General features: G+C 49.7%; 3 protein-coding genes across 4 annotated transcripts; 2 read left to right on the forward strand and 1 right to left on the reverse strand.

Moving 5' to 3' along the window:
• ZNRD1 (zinc ribbon domain containing 1) lies at positions 742–4,597 on the forward strand. The gene is made up of 5 exons (XM_005696643.3): positions 742–900; positions 1,098–1,252; positions 1,491–1,591; positions 2,013–2,122; positions 4,014–4,597. The coding sequence occupies exons 2-5, from the start codon at positions 1,117–1,119 to the stop codon at positions 4,036–4,038; spliced, it is 372 nt and encodes a 123-aa protein (XP_005696700.1). The 5' UTR covers positions 742–900; positions 1,098–1,116; the 3' UTR covers positions 4,039–4,597.
• Positions 9,417–12,568, forward strand: PPP1R11 (protein phosphatase 1 regulatory inhibitor subunit 11). Of its 2 annotated transcripts, none has more exons than XM_005696637.3 (3): positions 9,417–9,947; positions 10,773–10,881; positions 11,317–12,563. In XM_005696637.3, exons 1-3 carry the CDS (start codon positions 9,936–9,938, stop codon positions 11,517–11,519), a joined length of 324 nt encoding a protein of 107 aa, XP_005696694.1. In that variant the 5' UTR covers positions 9,417–9,935; the 3' UTR covers positions 11,520–12,563. The 2 variants fall into 2 exon arrangements, with proteins under 2 accessions (XP_005696694.1, XP_005696693.1); XM_005696636.3 differs by having other exon boundaries at positions 9,428–9,712; positions 11,317–12,568.
• On the reverse strand, positions 12,505–17,968 carry RNF39 (ring finger protein 39). The gene is made up of 4 exons (XM_018038837.1): positions 17,388–17,968; positions 15,679–15,701; positions 15,371–15,462; positions 12,505–13,955 (listed from the first exon to the last, which is right to left on the reverse strand). The coding sequence occupies exons 1-4, from the start codon at positions 17,751–17,753 to the stop codon at positions 13,375–13,377; spliced, it is 1,062 nt and encodes a 353-aa protein (XP_017894326.1). The 5' UTR covers positions 17,754–17,968; the 3' UTR covers positions 12,505–13,374.

Genomic DNA, 19,346 nt, shown 5'->3' on the forward strand with positions numbered 1-19,346 from the left:
TCCTAGTGACTAGGATTCCTCCTCCGCCTTCACCGTTTCCACTTCATGCCCGGTAAGAGGTCGACTCACCCCTTCCAAAGGCCCAGTTTAGTTCAGTCGCTTCCGACTCTTTGCGACCCCATGTACTGCAGCATGCCAGGCATCCCTGTCCATCACCAACTCCCGGAGCTTGCTCAAACTCACGTCCATCGAGTGGGTGATGCCATCTAACCATCTCATCCTCTGTCCTCCCCTTCTCCTCCTGCCTTCAATCTTTCCCAGCATCAGGGTCTTTTCAAATAAGTCAGTTCTTCGCATCAGATGGCCAGAGTATTGGAGTTTCAGCTTCAGCATCAGTCCTTCCAGTGAATATTCAGGACTGATTTCCTTTAGGCTTGACTGCTTTGATGTCCTTGCTGTCCAAGGGACTCTCAAGAGTCTTCTCCAATACCACGGTTCAAAAGCATCAATTCTTCGTCGCCAAGGGCCCAGCACTCGAGCCAGGCGGTGCTCTGCAGAGCGCCCTTGCTTGCATCGCGAGGTCCGAGGAGCGCTAGAACTGTAACTTCCAGAATGTTTCGCTTTGGTTTTTGTTTTTTTTTTTTTTAAAGAACCAACTCAGGAACAGGGGAAGTTGTAGTTCCCAGAACTGGGTAGTGAGGGGAAAACAACCGGAGGCTCAGCTTCAATCACCTGTTTTCTTATCCAACATCACAAAACCAGCCTGAAGGTAGCGCCACAACCTTCCTTCAAAGGTTCCGCTCCCTCCGGGGATCAAGTTTGCGATTAATTATGACGTAACAGCCAATCGACAGGCCGGACGACAGGGCGCTCTAGCCCGCCTTGCTCTCGCTAGTCCGCAGCAGCGTAGAGCCGGCGTTCTAGCTCGCGGAGTTGGCTTCCTCTTCTCTCCTGTCCCAGGTAAGCAAACCCCCAAGTCGAAGTACCGGACCCCGGTTTGGAATTCTGGATATGTGGGCTCCTTGGTCTTAGAGGCACAGGCATACGTGGGAGAAGGACTCGGGTTCTGTATGCTTAGGTCCAGGGACAGAATAGGAATGACCCTTCAGTGGGGAGGGAGCTACTCTCGTTTGTTAGCAATCTCCTCTCCTTCCCAGTCCTCGACCACCCTCCGTCATGGACCTCGCCGGCATCTGCTCCAGCTTTCAGTCGGACCTGGATTTCTGTCCAGATTGCGGCTCGGTCCTGCCTCTGCCCGGGGCTCAGGATGCGGTCGCCTGTACCCGCTGTGGCTTCTCCATCAATGTGCGAGGTAAGGGGCTTGTACGCAGCGACCCCGGCAGAGGGCCCAGCGTGAAAGGGTCAATGGCTTGAGGACCTTAATATCGGTTGGATTGAAGAGGGGGACCCTGAAGCAGGAAATCAGGCACTTTTGGCCTTGGGTCGAAACCTGAAGGGAAGAATATAAGGCCTCCTGTTCTAACCGAGAGGGAGTTATGGGTGTCAGCACTCCTTACTGTCTCCACAACCAGTTCTTACTGTTTGCGCAGACTTTGAGGGGAAGGTTGTGAAAACCTCAGTTGTGTTTAACAAACTGGGGACAGCCATGCCTTTGTCGATGGAGGAAGGACCTGAGTTCCAGGGACCTGTGGTGAGTGAATGACATCGAGGACTGGCCCCATCAAAGGAGGGTGGGAAAGAAATGGAGGGGCGATTGCACAGATCTGGAGAGTTTTGTACCTAATTCCAAGAGGGAAGGGTGTGTGCTGTGCTGAGTCGTGTCTGACTCTTTGTGACCCCGTGGACTGTAGCCTGCCAGGCTCCTCTGTCCATGGAATTTTCCAGGTAAGAATACTGGAGCGGATTGCCATTTCCTCCTCCACGGGATCTTCCCGAGCCAGGGGTGGAACCCGCGTCTCCAGCATTGGCAGGCGGATTCTTTACCACTGTGCCACGTAGGAAGTCCTTTAAGAGGGAAGAGGGGTCTTTAAAACATCAGAGTCTGGGGAGTGTGACAGCCTGATGTCTGTGACCGGAAAGGGAGATTATTAATCCCACCAGTTGCTTTCCAGGTTGACAGGCGCTGCTCTCGATGTGGGCACGAGGGAATGGCATACCACACCAGGCAGATGCGATCAGCCGATGAAGGGCAGACTGTCTTCTACACCTGTACCAACTGCAAGTGCGTATCCTTTTCCTCCTCTCTGCCCTTTCTCAATCTGTTTGCGACCTAAACAAATCCAGTGACTTACTTTTTGTACTGAATAAACAGTTGTGTTCTTTGGTCCGATCCCTCTCTTCTGTACAGTTGAAGTAATAGGGAAACTTGAGGTCGTTTTTTATTTTAGAAAATTACACTTTTCTTATCCTTTTTATACTCGGTGAATTAAACCTTTTAAGATATTTAAAAGGAAAGAAAAAAAATACAGAAAGCAAATGTTGCTTGATGATCTGGGTGTTACTGTTGCATCTTCCACTGTACTCAAGGTAGTTTTACTTCGATGAGAATTAGTCATGGGTGCTTTAAAGAACATGATTCTCTGAATAGTTTTGAGAACTCCCCTTTGTCTTTGGGGTTCTGTGGTTTCACTACAGTGTATCTGGATGTGGCTTTCTTTTGTTTATCATGTGTAGGATTTGCTGGGCTTTCTGAAAGTAAACATTGATTTTCTTTTTCTTTTCTGTCAACCTTGGAAAATTATCTGCCATATCTCATTGAATATTGCCTTTACCTATGTTCTCACATTCTGGAGTTCTAATTAATTAGTTGCTTATTAGACTTTACCCACTACTCCATTTCTCTCACCCTTTCATAATTTTCCATCTATTTTCTCTTTATATTGCTTCTGGGTAAATTCTTCTGGTCTTTCTTCCGCTTCACTAATTCTGTCTTCAGTTTGTCAGTTATTGTTACTTAAAAAAAAAATTTTTTTTTTGAGTTCTGCTTATTTTTCAAGTCTCCTCAATCATTTTTAATAATTGATTCTTTAATCCTAAATTATTTTTAATTCTTACATATATTTAAATATATTAAGCCTGATATTTATATTTTGTCTCCTAATTCTCATACCCACAGTTTTTGTGGATCTGATGCTGCTGTTATTCCTGCAGACTTTCTCATGGTGCTTTTTTTGTTGTATAATTTTTTAATATAAGCTCAGGTTTTTTAGAATTTGGACTATGGAATTCTCTGAGGTCTGGAGTGAAAACTATATTCTTAGCATGTGTGTTTCCTCTTCAGGTGCCTTGAAGCACTACCAAGCTGGAATGACTTTAAATAAATTCTCAGCTTCATGTGTTTCGTAGCAAATAGGTAGTATGGATTTGTGCTGCCAATCTAACGTAAGGCCAGCTTTTGGTTAGAAATTCTAGAGGGAAATTTTTTTCTCTCTCTACCTAGTGAGACAGTCAAATTCCTCTTCTGCAGAGTTGGATTATTTTTCTTGTTCACTTCTATACAGGTGTAGCCCTTTGGAGGTTTCAAACTTACTCTGAGTATCTCCTCTCAGACATTGTAGGCTTGTCTCTGGTTCACTCATGTGGCTCTCAAAACAGCAAGGGCACCAGTGTACCAGGGGCTTCAGTTTTAATGTACCTGTCTAGATTCCTGGTTTTGTATACTTTCACTCACTGTGAAGATTGCCTTTACTTTCTTGCCTTCTCATCAATGGATTAAAAATATTTATAGTTAGAAATGCCTTTGGGGAGTATTTCTCAGTCAGGCTGAGAAATTGTTTAATTTAATTTAAACAACTAATTTAAGAAAATTAAAATTTTTTCTTTTTTTTTTTAAATGACCAGAAGTTTTTCACTTTTATGAGGTCTAGTTTATCCTTTTTTCTTTTATGGCTAGTGCTCTTTATTTTCCTAAGAAATCTTGACATAATTCATAATTTGCAAGATACAGTTTCAATCCCAGCATTCTTAATTGTCTTGAATTTGCATAGGGTTGTTTAGGGGAGCTAGTCCTCTATGGTCATAAATGAAAGTCCTTCCTCAATTATTTCTTTCATCTTACACTGCTAGTACCTCTTCCTTTGGTCAAATATAACAAGTCTTTTCTTTCTCTGTAGGTTCCAAGAAAAGGAAGATTCTTGATTTTTTTTCTGAGCGACTCAACAATCCTTTTCTTACTTGGAAGCTGGAGGATATTGGGTTCTTAGGTCCTTTGTCCATCTCCCGATTACAGTGCTCTGCTCGCGGAGGAAAAGCAGATCGTCGTGTGTGGATTATCATTGTCCCCAGAGTACTCCTACCCTCATTGAGCTTCCTTATTAAAGTTCTATTTTTCTATAAGAGCCAGACATATGTATGTTATTTATAATCTATCTTGTTCCAAAAGAAATTTATATTAGCTTAGAGAGATATATTTGTTCTCTCAACAAATATATCAGTGACAAAAAGGGAATGTAAATTGGTACAGCAGAAGGAAAAAGCCGGGGGGGAATAAAAACCAAGGATAAAAAAATGGAGCCAGGAATGAGGCTAATAACATAAAAAGGCAATTATAAGCATTCCTGCATTATCTAAATCTTATTTGGTTCCTGAGTTTAGGGAAACAAAAAGTGGGAGTTTGGATAGTGAGCTTCAACAGAAAACTCGGAATCAGATTCATTTGATATGTAAGTTTGGACAATAAAATCTACACTCAAAGACAGGTGGACACTCTGGAAATTTTTTTATTGCTCTTGAGATAATGTTTTATATATATATATATATATATATATATATATATATATATATATATATATATATATAGACACTTACTCCTTGGAAGGAAAGTTATGACCAACCTAGATAGCATATCCAAAAGCAGAGACATTACTTTGCCAACAACGGTCTGTCTAGTCAAGGCTATGGCTTTTCCAGTAGTCACGTATGGATGTGAGAGCCAGACTGTGAAGAAAGCTGAGTGCCAAAGAATTGATGCTTTTGAACTGTGGTGTTGGAGAAGACTCTTGAGAGTCCCTTGGACAGCAAGGAGATCCAACCAGTCCATTCTGAAGGAGATCAGCCCTGGGATTTCTTTGGAAGGAATGATGCTAAAGCTGAAACTCCAGTACTTTGGCCACCTCATGGGAAGAGTTGACTCATTGGAAAAGACTCTGATGCTGGGAGGGATTGGGGGCAGGAGGAGAAGGGGAAGACAGAGGATGAGATGGCTGGATGGCATCACTGACTCGATGGACGTGAGGCTGAGTGAACTCCGGGAGATGGTGATGGACAGAGAGGCCTGGCGTGCTGCGATTCATGGGGTCGCAAAGAGTTGGACATGACTGAGCGACTGAACTGAACTGAACTGATATATATATATATGTATATATATATATATACATAAATACACACACATATTTTTAACACTGTAACAGATTCATATATAGAAAAGTAGAAAAAAAAATCAACAGGAATCCCAATCCACAATGATTTTTTATTTTAATGGGCTTTATTCTACATGCTGAGTCATAGCTTACTATTTTCAGTTTGAGCCGAAAACTTTAAAGGCAAACAAATACTTAGTCCAGGCACAATCAGCATATTCAAATTTCAGCCTGGGAATTAGTATTCCTGCATTCTTTGGTTTAAGTAGTGCCTAGATGATGACAGTCATGATTATCTTACAGTTGTGTGGCCCTTTATATTTTGGGAGCTTTCATGAGTTTGAGCAAGCTCCAGGAGTTGATGGACATGGAAGCCTGGCTTGCTGCAGTCTAATGGGTCACAAAGAGTTGGACACAACTGAGCGACTAAATGGAACTGAACTGAACTGAACTGATATACTGTCCATGGCAACTTAGACAGATGGGCAAGTTAGTTTCCTCCACTGTGTGTTTGAACATTTCTGGTAATTGACTTTAGTGCCCCACTCCTGAAATCTGGTAAAATCTGTTCATGTCTCTGTCCTATTTTAAGCCTTTCACTGACTGGATAATCTCCAAGTTTCTTGTAAACTTTACAGGGCCTCATAACCACACCTACCTGTCAGTCATCATCTGGAACTCTCCTTCAGTTCAGTTCAGTAGCTCAGCCGTGTCCGACTCTTTGCAACCCCATGAATCGCAGCACGCCAGGCCTTGCTGTCCATCACCAACACCCGGAGTTTACTAAAAGTCATGTCCATCAAGGCAGTGATGCCATCCAGCCATCTCATCCTCTGTCGTCCCCTTCTCCTCCTGCCCCCAATCCCTCCCAGCATTGGTCTTTTCCAATGAGTCAACTCTTCGCATGAGGTGGCCACAGTATTGGAGTTTCAGCTTTAGCATCAGTCCTTCCAATGAACACCCAGGACTGATCTCCTTTAGAATGGACTGGTTGGATCTCCTTGCAGTCTGTGGGACTCTCAAGAGTCTTCTCCAACACCACAGTTGAAAAGCATCAATTCTTTGGCACTCAGCTTTCTTCACAGTGCAACTCTCATATCCATACATGACTACTGGAAAAACCATAGCCTTGACTAGACGGACCTTTGTTGGCAAAGTAATGTCTCTGTTTTTGCATATGCTATCTTTTGGTCATAACTTTCCTTTCAAGGAATAAGCATCTTTTAATTTCATGGCTGCAATCACCATCTGCAGTGATTTTGGAGCCCAAAAAAATAGTCTGACACTGTTTCCACTGTTTCCCCATCTATTTTCCATGAAATGATGGGACCAGATGCCATGATCTTCGTTTTCTGAATGTTGAGCTTTAAGCCAACTTTTTCACTCTCCACTTTCACTTTCATCAAGAGGCTTTTTAGTTCCTCTTCACTTTCTGCCATAAGGGTGGTGTCATATGCATATCTGAGGTTATTGATATTTCTCCTGGCAAACTTGATTCCAGCTTGTGCTTCTTCCAGCCCAGCGTTTCTCATGATGTACTCTGCAAATATAGGAATGCATTTTCTTCAGTACATACAAGTACTTTATACGCTGCTTTCTTTACCTAAAAAACTCATTCGTCTGCTTGCCTATTCTTTACCACTCTTTTGCTCCTTGAGAAACATATACTTATTTTTATCTTACAAACTGGCTTATATTGTAATTTATGATCTTCCAGATGTTCAAGCTGGATTTAGAAAAGGCAGAGGAGCCAGAGATCAAGGAGCCAACATCCACTGGATCATCAAAAAAGCAATAGAGCTCCAGAAAAAAACATCTGCTTTATTGGCTATGCCAAAGCCTTTGACTGTGTGGATCACAACAAACTGGAAAATTCTTAAAGAGATGGGAATACCAGACCACCTGACCTGCCTCCTGAGAAATCTGTATGCAAGTTAAGAAACAACAGTTAGAACTGGACATGGAACAACACATGGTTCAAAATTGAGAAAGGAGTATATCAAGGCTGTATATTGTCACCCTGCTTAAAACTTATATGCAGAATACATCATGAGAAATACTAGGCTGGATGAAGCACAGGCTGGAATCAAGATTGCTAGCAGAAATATAAATAACCTCAGATATGCAGATGACACCATCCTTATGGCAGAAAGTGAAGAGGAACTTAAGAGCTTCTCGATGAAAATGAAAGAGGAGAGTGAAAAAGTTGGCTTAAAACTCAACATTCAGAAAACGAAGATCATGGCATCTGGTCCCATCACTTCATGGCAAATAGATAGGTAAACAGTGACAGACTATTTGGGGGACTCCAAAATCACTGCAGATAGTGACTGCCCCATGAAATTAAAAGACGCTTGCTCCTTGGAAGAAAAGTTATGGCCAAACTCGACAGCTTATTAAAAAGCAGAGACATTACTTTGTCAACAAAGGTCCATTTAGTCAAAGCTATGGCTTTTCCATTAGTCATGTATGGATGTGAGAGTTGGACTGTGAAGAAAGCTGAGTGCCAAAGAATTGATGCTTTTGAACTGTGGTGTTGGAGAAGACTCTTGAGAGTCCCTTGGACAGCAAGGAGATCCAACCAGTCCATCCTAAATGAAATCAGTCCTGAATGTTCATTGGAAGGACTGATGCTGAAGCTGAAACTCCAATGCTTTGGCCACCTCATGAGAAGAACTGACTCATTAAAAAGACCCTGATGCTGGGAAAGATTGAAGGCAAGAGAAGGGGATGACAGAGGATGAGATGGTTGGATGGTATCACCACCTCGATGGACATGAGTCTGAGTAAGCTCCGGGAGTTGGTTATGGACAGAGAAGCCTGGTGTGCTGCAATTCATGGGACTGCAAAGAGTTGGACTCAACTGAGTGACTGAACTGAACTGATGACCATTTCTGTGTTTAATCTTTCTCATCTCCACCCCAGAGCAAGTGTAGGCAGTATGTGACTAAACTCAGTTTCACAGATGAGTCTTCAGTTGAGTTCAGTCGCTCAATCGTGTCCGACTCATTGCAACCCCATGAATCACAGCATGCCAGGCCTCCCTGTCCATCACCATCTCCCGGAGCTCACTCAGCCTCACGTCCATCGAGTCAGTGATGCCATCCAGCCATCTCATCCTGTCTTCCCCTTCTCCTCCTGCCCCCAATCCCTCCCAGCATCAGAGTCTTTTCCAGTGAGTCAACTCTTCCCATGAGGTGGCCAAAGTACTGGAGTTTCAGCTTTAGCATCAGTCCTTCCAAAGAAATCCCAGGGCTGATCTCCTTCAGAATGGACTGGTTGGATCTCCTTGCTGTCCAAGGGACTCTCAAGAGTCTTCTCCAGCATCACAGTTCAAAAGCATCAGTTCTTCAGCGCTCAGCCTTCTTCACAGTCCAACTCTCACATCCATACATGACCACAGGAAAAACCATAGCCTTGACTAGACGGACCTTAGTAGGCAAAGTAATGTCTCTGCTTTTGAATATACTATCTATGTTGGTCATAACTTTTCTTCCAAGGAGTAAGCGTCTTTTAATTTCATAGATGTAAAATGAGTCTTACATCTATGTTAATATTCTAATGTCTTATATTTTTGTTAGTATTTTTTCCAGTCTTCCCCATTAGTTGTTGTAGACTTGGAGCTAAAACGCAGACTCTAAGAGTGTTTCATGCGCCAGTGACAGGAAAGAATCCATATTGAAGGTGTATTAAGTGCCCTGCTCCAACCCCTATGGGCAAGAGGGAGGATTAAAAGTCTTAATCAAGTGTGTTTCCAGCTGCTCCCAGGTCCCGATTGCCTAATTTCCCAGACAAAACAATAAGGAAAGGAAGTTAGGCTGTGGTAGGATCATTACTATTGCCCCTTATTTTTTTCCGCCCTCCCACACACACACGCAATGGAATGGACTCAGCTACGGGACGTCTGAACCGGGTGCAGTACCCAGCCTTCAGGAACAGGCCCAGTTCTAACCTCCACCGCGGATTCCTGCTCAGTCTCTGCGTTGCAAGACCATGCAGTCATTGCTCGCCCCGCCTGCTGCTCCCGTACCAAAGTGACGCCTCTTCCGCCAAAGTTGTGTCGCCTCCTTGCGGCGCCTGCGCACCGTCCCATTACGGCGGAACTAATCCGGCGACCCGGCGCTTTGACGCATTTAGTGCCAGGAAGGGAAAAGGGGGACCACAGAACGCGTCACACCCGGAAGTAGGGAGCCGGAAGTGGGGTTGGACAGGTTATCCCCAGGGGTGGGGCAGCGGAGGCCCAGGAGGAGGGGGAAAAAAGAAGGTGGAGGATCCTGGCTGCTAATCTGAATCGATACCGATTCTCTTAGACCTCAGAGACACAGAAAAGACAGAAGGCTGCCTCATCCCCTTTCCTCCGCTTCTCTCTCTTCTCAGCCTTAGCCATGGCGGAGGCAGGGGCCGGGCTGAGTGAGACCGTCACTGAGACAACGGTTACCGTGACAACCGAGCCCGTGAGAAAGGCTGGGGGCGGTGCTGTTCAGGGGTCTGGGAGATACCGGGAGGGAAGGGATAAAGCTTTGGAGAGTTGCTGGATGGGCTGGGCCTGGGGATATGGGAGGAAGTGGGTTTGGGGGAATCGCAGAGTGTTAGGGATTTTTTGGTGTGTCAGAGTTGGTGCAGAAGGCTGGTCAAGTGACATGCAATAGAGTTAAGATGTAGGTGATACTGCTTGGGATGGTGGTGTCTGTAAGTACTGAAAGACCGGGAACTTCGCGATTAATGAGCAAGGGATGTGCTGGGGGAAATGAAGGGTTGTGTGAGAAAGCATGGTTGGAAACTCGCTGTAGAGAAACTTGACACTAAGCATGCTTATCAATAAATATTTCTTGAAGGGATTATTGCAAACGGAAGCAGAGGGAATGAGGGAACAAGAAAAGGGAGATTATGGGAGTATTTTGAAAAATTAGACATGTAGAGAAAAACAACATTTTTGCAAAAACATTGCTTTCAAAGGGAGATGTTCCTGTCGGGCTTAATAACCCTTTGATTAAGGGAGTTTAGAGTAATAGTTACTAGAGATGCCAGGATGCTGGAGAATAGGTGGATAACAGGTTGGGAGGGCTGGGCTTGAGGATGAGAGATGTGAGAATAGTCATTTCTTTAATGGGAAAAAGAACAGGGGTTCTGGGAAAAGAAAGGGAGATCAAAGTTTAGGGATTGGTGATTGAGAAAATAATTTCCATGTATTAACACCACCAAGGATAATTTGGGGAGGAAGACAGAAGAACAGCAAGGATTATATTTTCCTTTGAAGATTTGCTGGGACTTTCCCTAGGTTAGGAATTGTATCTTCTCTGTATACTAGTGGTTACTAGGAACAGAATTCCTCAAGGGACTCCTTGAGGTCAAAAACCTGTTCTGTTTTATCTTCTCCCAGCCTCAGCTCCTCTGTTGCTGTGTTTGTGATCCTGATTGAACTGGGGAAGGGAAGAAAGGAGGCCCCAGGGAGGAAGCGGGAAGAGTTAGTAGGAGGGGACTAGCTAGGTATGTCTATCCTTCTTAACCTTCCAGGAGAACCGGAGCCTAACCATCAAACTTCGGAAACGGAAGCCAGAGAAAAAGGTGGAATGGACGAGTGACACTGTGGACAATGAACACATGGGCCGCCGCTCATCAAAATGTGAGTAATTGTTGCCCCACAGTAACACTGGAATCCTGGCTCCCCTCAGCATATCTTTTGTCTTCTGGCATTCACTGGCCTTCCCGAAGCCCCCAGATGCTCACAGTCCTGTGGCTGCCTTGGTGGTTCTCTGGTATCAAGGAGAGGAGGTTAAAGTTAGAGGGAAAGAGGTAGGGAGGGGCTTGAATTTCGATGTGCCAAGGCCTAAAGTCAAGAGGTATCTGAGGTGGGAGAAGAGGAGCTTTGGATTCCTGCCTGGAAAGGCACGGTGGGTGGGTGACAGAGTCCCAGAGCTTAGGCCTGGGGAAGCTGGATCTGGAAAGTAGAAGAAGATAGTAGGAAATAGGAATTTTGACTGAGATCCAGTGGGAATGGAACTGACACTACATCTGAACTCTTCCTCCTTTTTCACTGGGCTCCTCCATCCAAATCCAGGCTGCTGTATTTATGAGAAACCTCGGGCCTTTGGCGAGAGCTCCACGGAGAGTGATGACGAGGAAGAGGAGGGCTGTGGTCATACACACTGTGTGCGGGGCCACCGCAAAGGACGGCGTCATGCAACCCCGGGACCAAGCCCCACCACCCCTCCCCAGCCTCCCGACCCCTCCCAGCCCCCTCCAGGGCCAATGCAGCACTAAATTCCTCGCTCCCCCACCATTCCTGTGTCTGTCTGGCCCTGAATGTACTCATGTGGCTACTCGGGGACTAAACCCACGATTTGATCCCTTCTCCAGCCCCCTCCTCCCCTCTCCTCTGCCTGACAGAGGGAAGAGGGAGAGGAAGGTGGACAGAGATCCTGGAATTCTGACTTGCTGCTATTCCAGAACCCAGGCTTCTGGGTTCCCCCAGCCCTCATTTCTCCTTAGAATACCCAGCCTCCTCTCTCCAGGGATCCAGGCATCTTGATCCCAATCTTTTTCCTTTGTTCTCACTGCCAAACTGCCTGTCCTGGGATCCAGTTATCTTGGCCCCTTGCACTCTCTACTTGAGTTCCAAACAGCTAAATTGGGTTTCCAGCAGCCCCAGCTTTCACTGCCAGGGTCCTAGTCAGATTCCAGGCAATCTTGCTCCAGCTATGCGTGTTAATCCTGGCTTTAGAGCTCTTCCACTAATGTATTTATGTCATCCTAACTGTTAGTCGTTGCCTGTGGGATGTGAGGTCTTTTGTAAGACCTCAGGGCTCCTAGCCCTTTCCCTCCTCTCCTGCCCACTTCCCCCAAGCCCTTAAGAGGAGTTAGGAGAGAGGGAGGTCTTTGTCATTTTCACCTTTAATGAGAAATGGAAAAAAGAAATGGGCATGTCCTCTCCTCACTGTTCTCATGTGACTAGGGTTTCTGACAAAACTGGCTCCAAGACTAGTCACTTAGAGCCCACTATCTCCTCAGCCTTTGGTCTTCCAACTTAGGAGACAGATCCAACCCGGCCCCGGGGGCCTGGGTCCCTGGGAGAGGATGGAAAAGGGAGGGAGCCAAGAGATGCAATCTCACCCCTTCCTTCCAAGGCCTTGATGTCTCTCCCAGCCCAGATGTCCAGCCCTCCCAGCCCTCCCCACCCCTTACTGGGATCTGGATATCGTTTTCCAGGCCTTTTGCTGTGCACGGTTGCAGAGATCAGTCAAATCCATACCACCACTGAGATCTCATTTATTGCCACAAATGCACAAAATAAATAACCCAACATCACAAAATGTGTTAAATATGGACCCATTTATACATATGGGGAAAGAAGTGAGGCTATATACACAAGGGCAAATTTGGGGTGTCTGGGCCATTCCCAGGTTGAGAAAAGGAGAGGTAGCACCATTGGTTCCGTGTTATGAGTATGTGCCATGCTCATATGGAGCTGGCTGTGGGGCTGGTGGGGGAGCGGGTTGTTGGTTAAGATTCTTAACAGGAAATGGCTGTAAGCATGGAAGGTAGTCAGGGTGAAATAGAACTGTCCTGCCTCCGCATCTCCCCAAAAAAGAGAGCCCTAAGGCCCACGACTGAGTTAAGCCTCTTGTTTTAGGGGAGGAAGGTCTCCTTTGTCTTGAAGAGAAACCTTAGAGTGGAGGAAGCAGGGAAGCCCAAACCTCAGAGCTGTGGAGAGGGCACCGTGCTCTTCTTTGCCAGGAGGAGGGGTAGGGGTGGGAGGTAAATATTTGACCAGCTGGCCCTCTGTGTATTAAAAATGGGCCATTTACCAGTACTGATGGGGCAGGACCTGTTCCCCAACCAAGCCTGGGAAATATAGAAGGGGAGGGATCCCTGGGGGAAGTACTGAGATAACCGAGGGGGAGGAGCATCCCGAGATGAGGGGAAGGAGGTTCAAGAACTCCGCTTTGGGCATGGATGTGGAAACAAGGCCAGTTGAAGTCCTATTTGGAGAATATGGAGGGAGGTCCGGGGTGCTTCTCAATACACTTGCCCAGTGGGCCCGGGCAGGATCCCTGGAATGAGTACGGATGTCCTGCTCATTTGGGACAGGCCAGAACGGGGATTGTGGGCTAGCTTCTCAGCCTTCCGCGGGCACGATGCGAAGCTGGGCGCGTGCGTCCCGGGTGCACAGCAGCGGGAAGACGCGCTCCCCGAGGGGACCGGGCGCCTGGAAGGCGAAGAGCAAGTCGAGAGAGCGGCCGTCGTAGAAGGCCACGCGGCCCCGCTCCCAGTCCAAGTCCACGCGGATGCGCCGCGGCGGGGGCCTGGCGCCGCCCAGAGGGGTGGGCTCCGGGGCGGTGAGCGCCCACAGCCGGCCGCCGCGGCCCTCCACGGCCCACACGGCGCCCGCGGGGCACAGCCCTACTCGGCCCTTGCGGCGCACCGACTCCCCGGCCGCGCCCAGGGCGTAGAGGCTCTCCCCGTCGTCCTCATCGTCTCCGGAAGAGTCTCCGAGGGAGGCGGTGTCCGCAGTCTCCACCTCCCAGCAGTGGCGGCCAGCCCCGAAGCCTTGCGCCCCCAGCACCGCTGGAAGCTGATCGAAGCGCGCCGGGCCGTCGGGGGGCGCCGGTGCCCCCGGTGGGGCCAGTCGGACGCTGCGGCGGTCCTCAGAGACGAGCAGGCGGCGGTGTGCGGTGCCAGGATCCAAGGTCAGGTCGGCTGGAGAGAGGAAGGCACGAGGAAGACCGTGTGAGAGGGCTTTCCCAGGCGGAGGCGGGGTCGGACGCAAGAGGCTCACAACCGCGCGAATGAAGAGTAGGCCTGGGTGAATCCCCGCTAGCGCTGATGGGCCACTTCCTTCTGGAGAGTTGGGCCTGGAGAAGGACCCTGCCGGCCCAGGGCAGGGGCATAGCGCAGAGGTTCAGGGAGGGGTTGCCTGGGTTGTCGACTTGGGGAGAGTGAACCTGGACTGACTTCTTGGGAGCCAGAAGACCGATACGTCAATCTGAAGCATCTGGGGCAGGGCGTGGGAGCTGGGTCTACAGGATGGGAAAGGTGGAGCTAAAGAGGAGGACTGATACCAGAAACCAGCACCCCAACTGAGGGAGTGGGCAGAGGGAGGAATCCGAAGTATCCTGAGAAACCAGCCCACCACCCACGGAAATAGGTGGGAGTAGACAGGCCTAGTTCTATAGCGAAGGTGGGGCGGAGGAGAGAGAAGGCAGTGATAGCCAAGGGACCAGAAAGAATTAGTCCTTGACCTTGTGTGTATGAGGTGTTTTGAAGAAAGATTTCTGGACTAGGGGTACTAGAAGCCATCTGGTTTGGTGGGATGGTGGGTGTCCAACAGGGTGGAGCACCTTTTCTAGGCAGTTTAAAGAGGGGCAGAGGACAGCCGTGGGAGTGATGGAAGGAACTCCCCAGAAGCTGCAGAGAAGGCCCAGAGCCCCAGGGGCAAGGAGACATGTGAGTTCTGGGACACTTCTGGAAGGGAGTGATGAGAAGCGGTGGCAGCAGAGATTCTTCAGAAGCACCTGACCTCCAGGGGTCTGTTGTGTGAGTGTATGAACAGGAAAGGGGAGACTGGCTGGAACATGAGGGTTAAGGCTTGACCTTGTTATGGGTTAAATCGTGTTCTCCCCTCCCCTCAAAGATATGAAGTCCTCCCAAGACCTCAGAATTTGACTGTATTTGGAAAGAGAATCTTTATAAAGGTAATCAAGTTAAAATGAGGTCATTAGGGTGGACTCTAATCCAATATAACCCATGTCCTTATAAAAAGGGAAAGTTTGGACCCAAGAAGTGTGTCTAGAGGGAAGTGTGTCTAGAGGAAAGACACAGGGAGAATGCCATCCACAGGCCAAGGAACACCCGAGGCTCCCAGAAGCTAAGAGAGAAGTCCTGGAACAGATTCTCCCTTCCAGTGATCAGAAAGAACCAATGCTATTGACACCTGACTTCTATTTCTAGAATCATGAGACACTAAATTTCTGTTAAGCCACTTAGTGTGAGATGCTTGGTTACAGCAGCCCTAGGAAATTAAGAGAGACATCAAAAAGGACTGGATCATATTTGAGAAAAGGGAACAAACTGAAAAGTCTCTCATTTAGTTCCCTCTCTTCTGCCCTCCTTACCCGTCAGTCTGTGAAGCATGTTTTTGACCACTGGGTAATCTTCCGGGAGCTCATCCTTTGAGTTAGATGCCTTGGGTGTTGGGGCATCAAACCTGGAGGGATGAGGGAGAAGGGTCAAGAAATTGGTAGACACCCTCTGCCCTTCTGATGCCTGCACCCCTCGCCCACTCACATCTCTGGGGCAGAAAAGGGTGAGGCCAACCCAGGAAACCTGTCTGGGAATGGGGACAAAGATGTGGTTCCCGTGACAAGGTGATGGATGTGGCCGCTGGTAGTGGAAAGGAAGAAACAGTAAAAATGGAACTCACCTTCTCCATGTCATCTTCATATCCTGGAGTGGACAGAAAAAAACAGGTGTGAGCTCTGGGCTTCATCCTGAGGGGAGCTCCCCACCCTCAGGTGGCTGGGCCTGTTCTGGTGAGGGCCCTCTCCACATCTCAGAGTGATCTCCCATCTTTAGCCCCATGTGCTCCTTATTCCTCTCACTCTCCCCTTCTTCTTGCATGACCTTTCCTTCCTGTCCATCACCACTTTCTCATCCCCCTAACTCCACCCCCCACCATCTGCCTCCCTCGCCCCAGAGCCACTCAGTTCCCCTTCCCTAGGATCATCCCGGCCTTTTTCTGCCCCCAGAGTCCTCACCTTTCCCTGCTTCCTCCCCACCTACCTTCTCTGTGTCAATAGCCCCTATCCTCATCCACCTTCCTGAGGGTGTATCCCAGATAAACATCCAGCTTTATCCATCACAGAGACCAAACACATACCTAGAGTCCTTAGGCTAAGAGTTCGTTTCCTGAAGTCTTATAATAAAACCGCTTCCCCTCTTGCCATAAAAGCCCAGTGGCGTTTATTGGGCCTTTTGTTCTGTGTCTCTCTATCCTGACCATGGAGACAGCTGGACTTGGATGTGTCCCAGAAGGCCCCGCCGACCTGCAGGGCACCCTGGGAGCCAGGAGAGGGCGTGGGATGCTCCCTCTCCAAATTCTAGGATTCCCTCTTTCGATTTCTCTGTCCAGTGGGGAAGACTGGGGCAGACCAGAGGGATGGTGAAGGGAAGAGGGGAAAGACAACTTGTCTAGTTATGCCAATTATACATAGACTAATTAGGTATATGTAGACTTCAAAGGGTGAAAACAAGACTCTAGACCGGCTCGGCGGCTGGAGAGAAGCCAGTAGGGAATCCGGGGCGCCTGGGGGTCGAGCAAGGGAACGGGGATGGTTGACTGCCAAGGAATCAGAGGCCCAGGAGGGACGCGGGAGAGTGGGAGGGTGGGTGATCAGGGTGGGAAGTGGAGAGGAGCCAGGGGTCCCCAGGTTGTTCTCCCGGACCTTGCCTCCACCCGTGTCCGCCTCTGCCTGGGGCCCTGGGAGGAGCTGAGAACAACAATAACAAACAACACAGCAAGGTCTAGACCGGAGCGCGGGGACCTACCCCAGGACGCTGCAGGAAAGTTTGGACCTGCCTCTCTTCTTCCCTCCTTTTGACAGCCCCCCTCCTTTCCTCCACTCCCGCTTTTTCTCCGCCCTCCCTCCTGCTCCTCCCCTGGGAGAGTTCCGATCTCCCTCACCAACCTCCCAGGCCCCCAGCTCGCTCCCGCCCCCGTCTGCTTCCTCCCCTTTCCTCCCCGCCGGGCCTCCTCCTCACGGGCGCCCAGCGGCGTCTTTCCCAGCTTCCCAGTTCGCGCGCTCTTCGCAGGGCCTCGGGGGTCTCCCCGCGTTCTGTCTAGTGCCCCAGCCCCTTCTCTGCCTCCCTAACCCCTTCCCTCCAGCCCCTCTAACAAGAGCCGGGCATCCGTCCAGCCCCCTTGGCTCTGGGCACAGCGTCAACTCCTTCCCGCCGTGCGTCCCGGCAACTCTCAGTTGACAGCCGCCGCCCCCTCGTCCTCAGCTGGTCTCTTCCCAACTCCTTCTTTTGCCTAAACTTCCAGAAGGGCCCCGGGTCGGGAGTTGCTGTTCTCCCCAGCCGATCGCCCCTTCCGCGGACAGCTGCGGACTCGCGAAGCGCACCCCGCCTCACCTCTCCCTGCGGGTCCAGGCAGCCCATGGTAGGGATGCGCCCGCCTCGGCGTTTCCCCGCGCGGGCCCCGGGCTCGGCCAGCTTCTCCCGCAGCCCGCGGCTGATGCGCACCTCCACCGCCAGCCGCACGTTAGACCTCAGGCTGCGGCGGGGGCACGGCAGGCCGCAGCACGGACAGGCGGTGGGGGGCGTCTCGGGGCCGGTCGCCGGCGGGGTCCCCCAGCGGCGGGCCAGGCACGCGCGGCAGAAGCTGTGCTCACACGCCAGGAGCACCGGGTCCTCGAAGGGGCCCCCGCACAGCGGGCACGTCGCCAGCTGCTCCAGACGCTCCACCAGCCCCGGTCCCAGAAGCTCGGACGCCTCCATGGGGAGCCAGCGCCCGGGCGCCGTCCCCTCCGCGACCACCGCGACCGCCTTCGGGTGCGCAGATGGCGGTGCGCCTCGGCTGCTCGCTGCGTCTCTGCCCCGCTCTTCGCCTCCCGCATTAACTTTCCGACGCTTTCCTGGGATCGCCTCCGTCTTCAACCAGTCTGTCTCCACCAATCTCCCCACTACATCAGGCTTTATAGGGAGGGAGGAGGCCCCTGCGGGAGGTAAACATCAGGCCTTGCGTAACACCCCATCTGGTTCTCCCGCTTCCCGGTAAGGTTCGGGGGAGGAGGGTGGAAAGGACACCCAGGTCATGAGCCGAGCAGGTGGTCGCTAGGAGGCGCTCTGGGGGCAAGGTAGCAAAGTAGCAAGGTGTGGGGTGCGCAGCCCGTGTCACCACCACCCCACCTCCCTCAAGAGCCGGGATCTCGCCTTCCCCTTGGCCTGCAGTGTGCAGGTGGGCAGGGTGCCCAGGCTCGCTTTTGGTATGTGTGCCCACATCGCCAGGGTATGAGTCATTCCAGGTGTCTGGCACACCTACATCTGGGGGGCTGGGGGCACTGAAGACAGATCTGGTTTGTGTGGCTTTGGCAGGCCTCTGAGCGCTGGCGAGTGGCTGTCATTCCAGGCGCCTCTCTCCATCTGCCTGCCTTACCTATTAAGGGCTTAAGGACACCGAAGCTTTGGGGTAAGGGGTGGGAAGCAGGCGCCCACACTCCTGCCTCAAGGAGTCCGGGTCAGGTTCTCTCCGCTCTGCCTCGGGCTGGCTCCCAGGCCTCTCTTGTTTCTTCCTATATCTCTCTTGCTACTTGTTTCTGTCTCTTTTCCCTGTGTATGTTTTTATTTCCACTTTTCTCTCCTCTCCTTCTTTGGTGTGTGCCCAAAGGTTATCTATTTTCACTCTTTTGGTCAACTGAGGCTCAGACAGCTGGCATTGTCAAGGTCACACAGGTGATGACCCGAAGTGAAGCCATACCCAGATCTTCTGATTTATGGCCTTGCTGTGACTCCACCCTGCCCCTCTTTAATTTCATATCCCTAGAGTCAGTTCAGTTCAGTCGCTCAGTCGTGTCCAACTCTTTGCGACCCCATGAATTGCAGCACGCCAGGCCTCCCTGTCCATCACCAACTCCCGGAGTTCACTCAAACTCATGTCCATCGAGTCGGTGATGCCATCCAGCCATCTCATCCTCTGTTGTCCCCTTTCCCTCCTGCCCCCAATCCCTCCCAGCATCAGAGTCTTTTCCAATGAGTCAACTTTTCACATATAACTCCCGTCTATATATATATTTTAATGTATTTATTTATTTATTTATCTTTGACTGTGCTGGGTCGTCATTACTGCACACAGTCCATCTCTAGCTTCAGTGACCAGACTTCTCATTGCAGTGTCTTTTGCTGTGGGGCCCAGGCTCTAGGCGCACGGGCTTCCGTAGTTGTGGCCTCTGGGCTCTAGAGCACAGTCTCAGTAGTTGTGGCACAGGAGGCTTAGTTGTCCCATGGCATGTGGAATCTTCCCAGACCAGGGATCAAACCTATGTTCCCTGCATTGACAGATGAATTCTTAATCACTGGACCACCAGGAAAGTC

The sequence above is a fragment of the Capra hircus genome, chromosome 23, assembly GCF_001704415.2.
Source record: "Capra hircus breed San Clemente chromosome 23, ASM170441v1, whole genome shotgun sequence".
NCBI classification, from domain to species: domain Eukaryota; kingdom Metazoa; phylum Chordata; class Mammalia; order Artiodactyla; family Bovidae; genus Capra; species Capra hircus.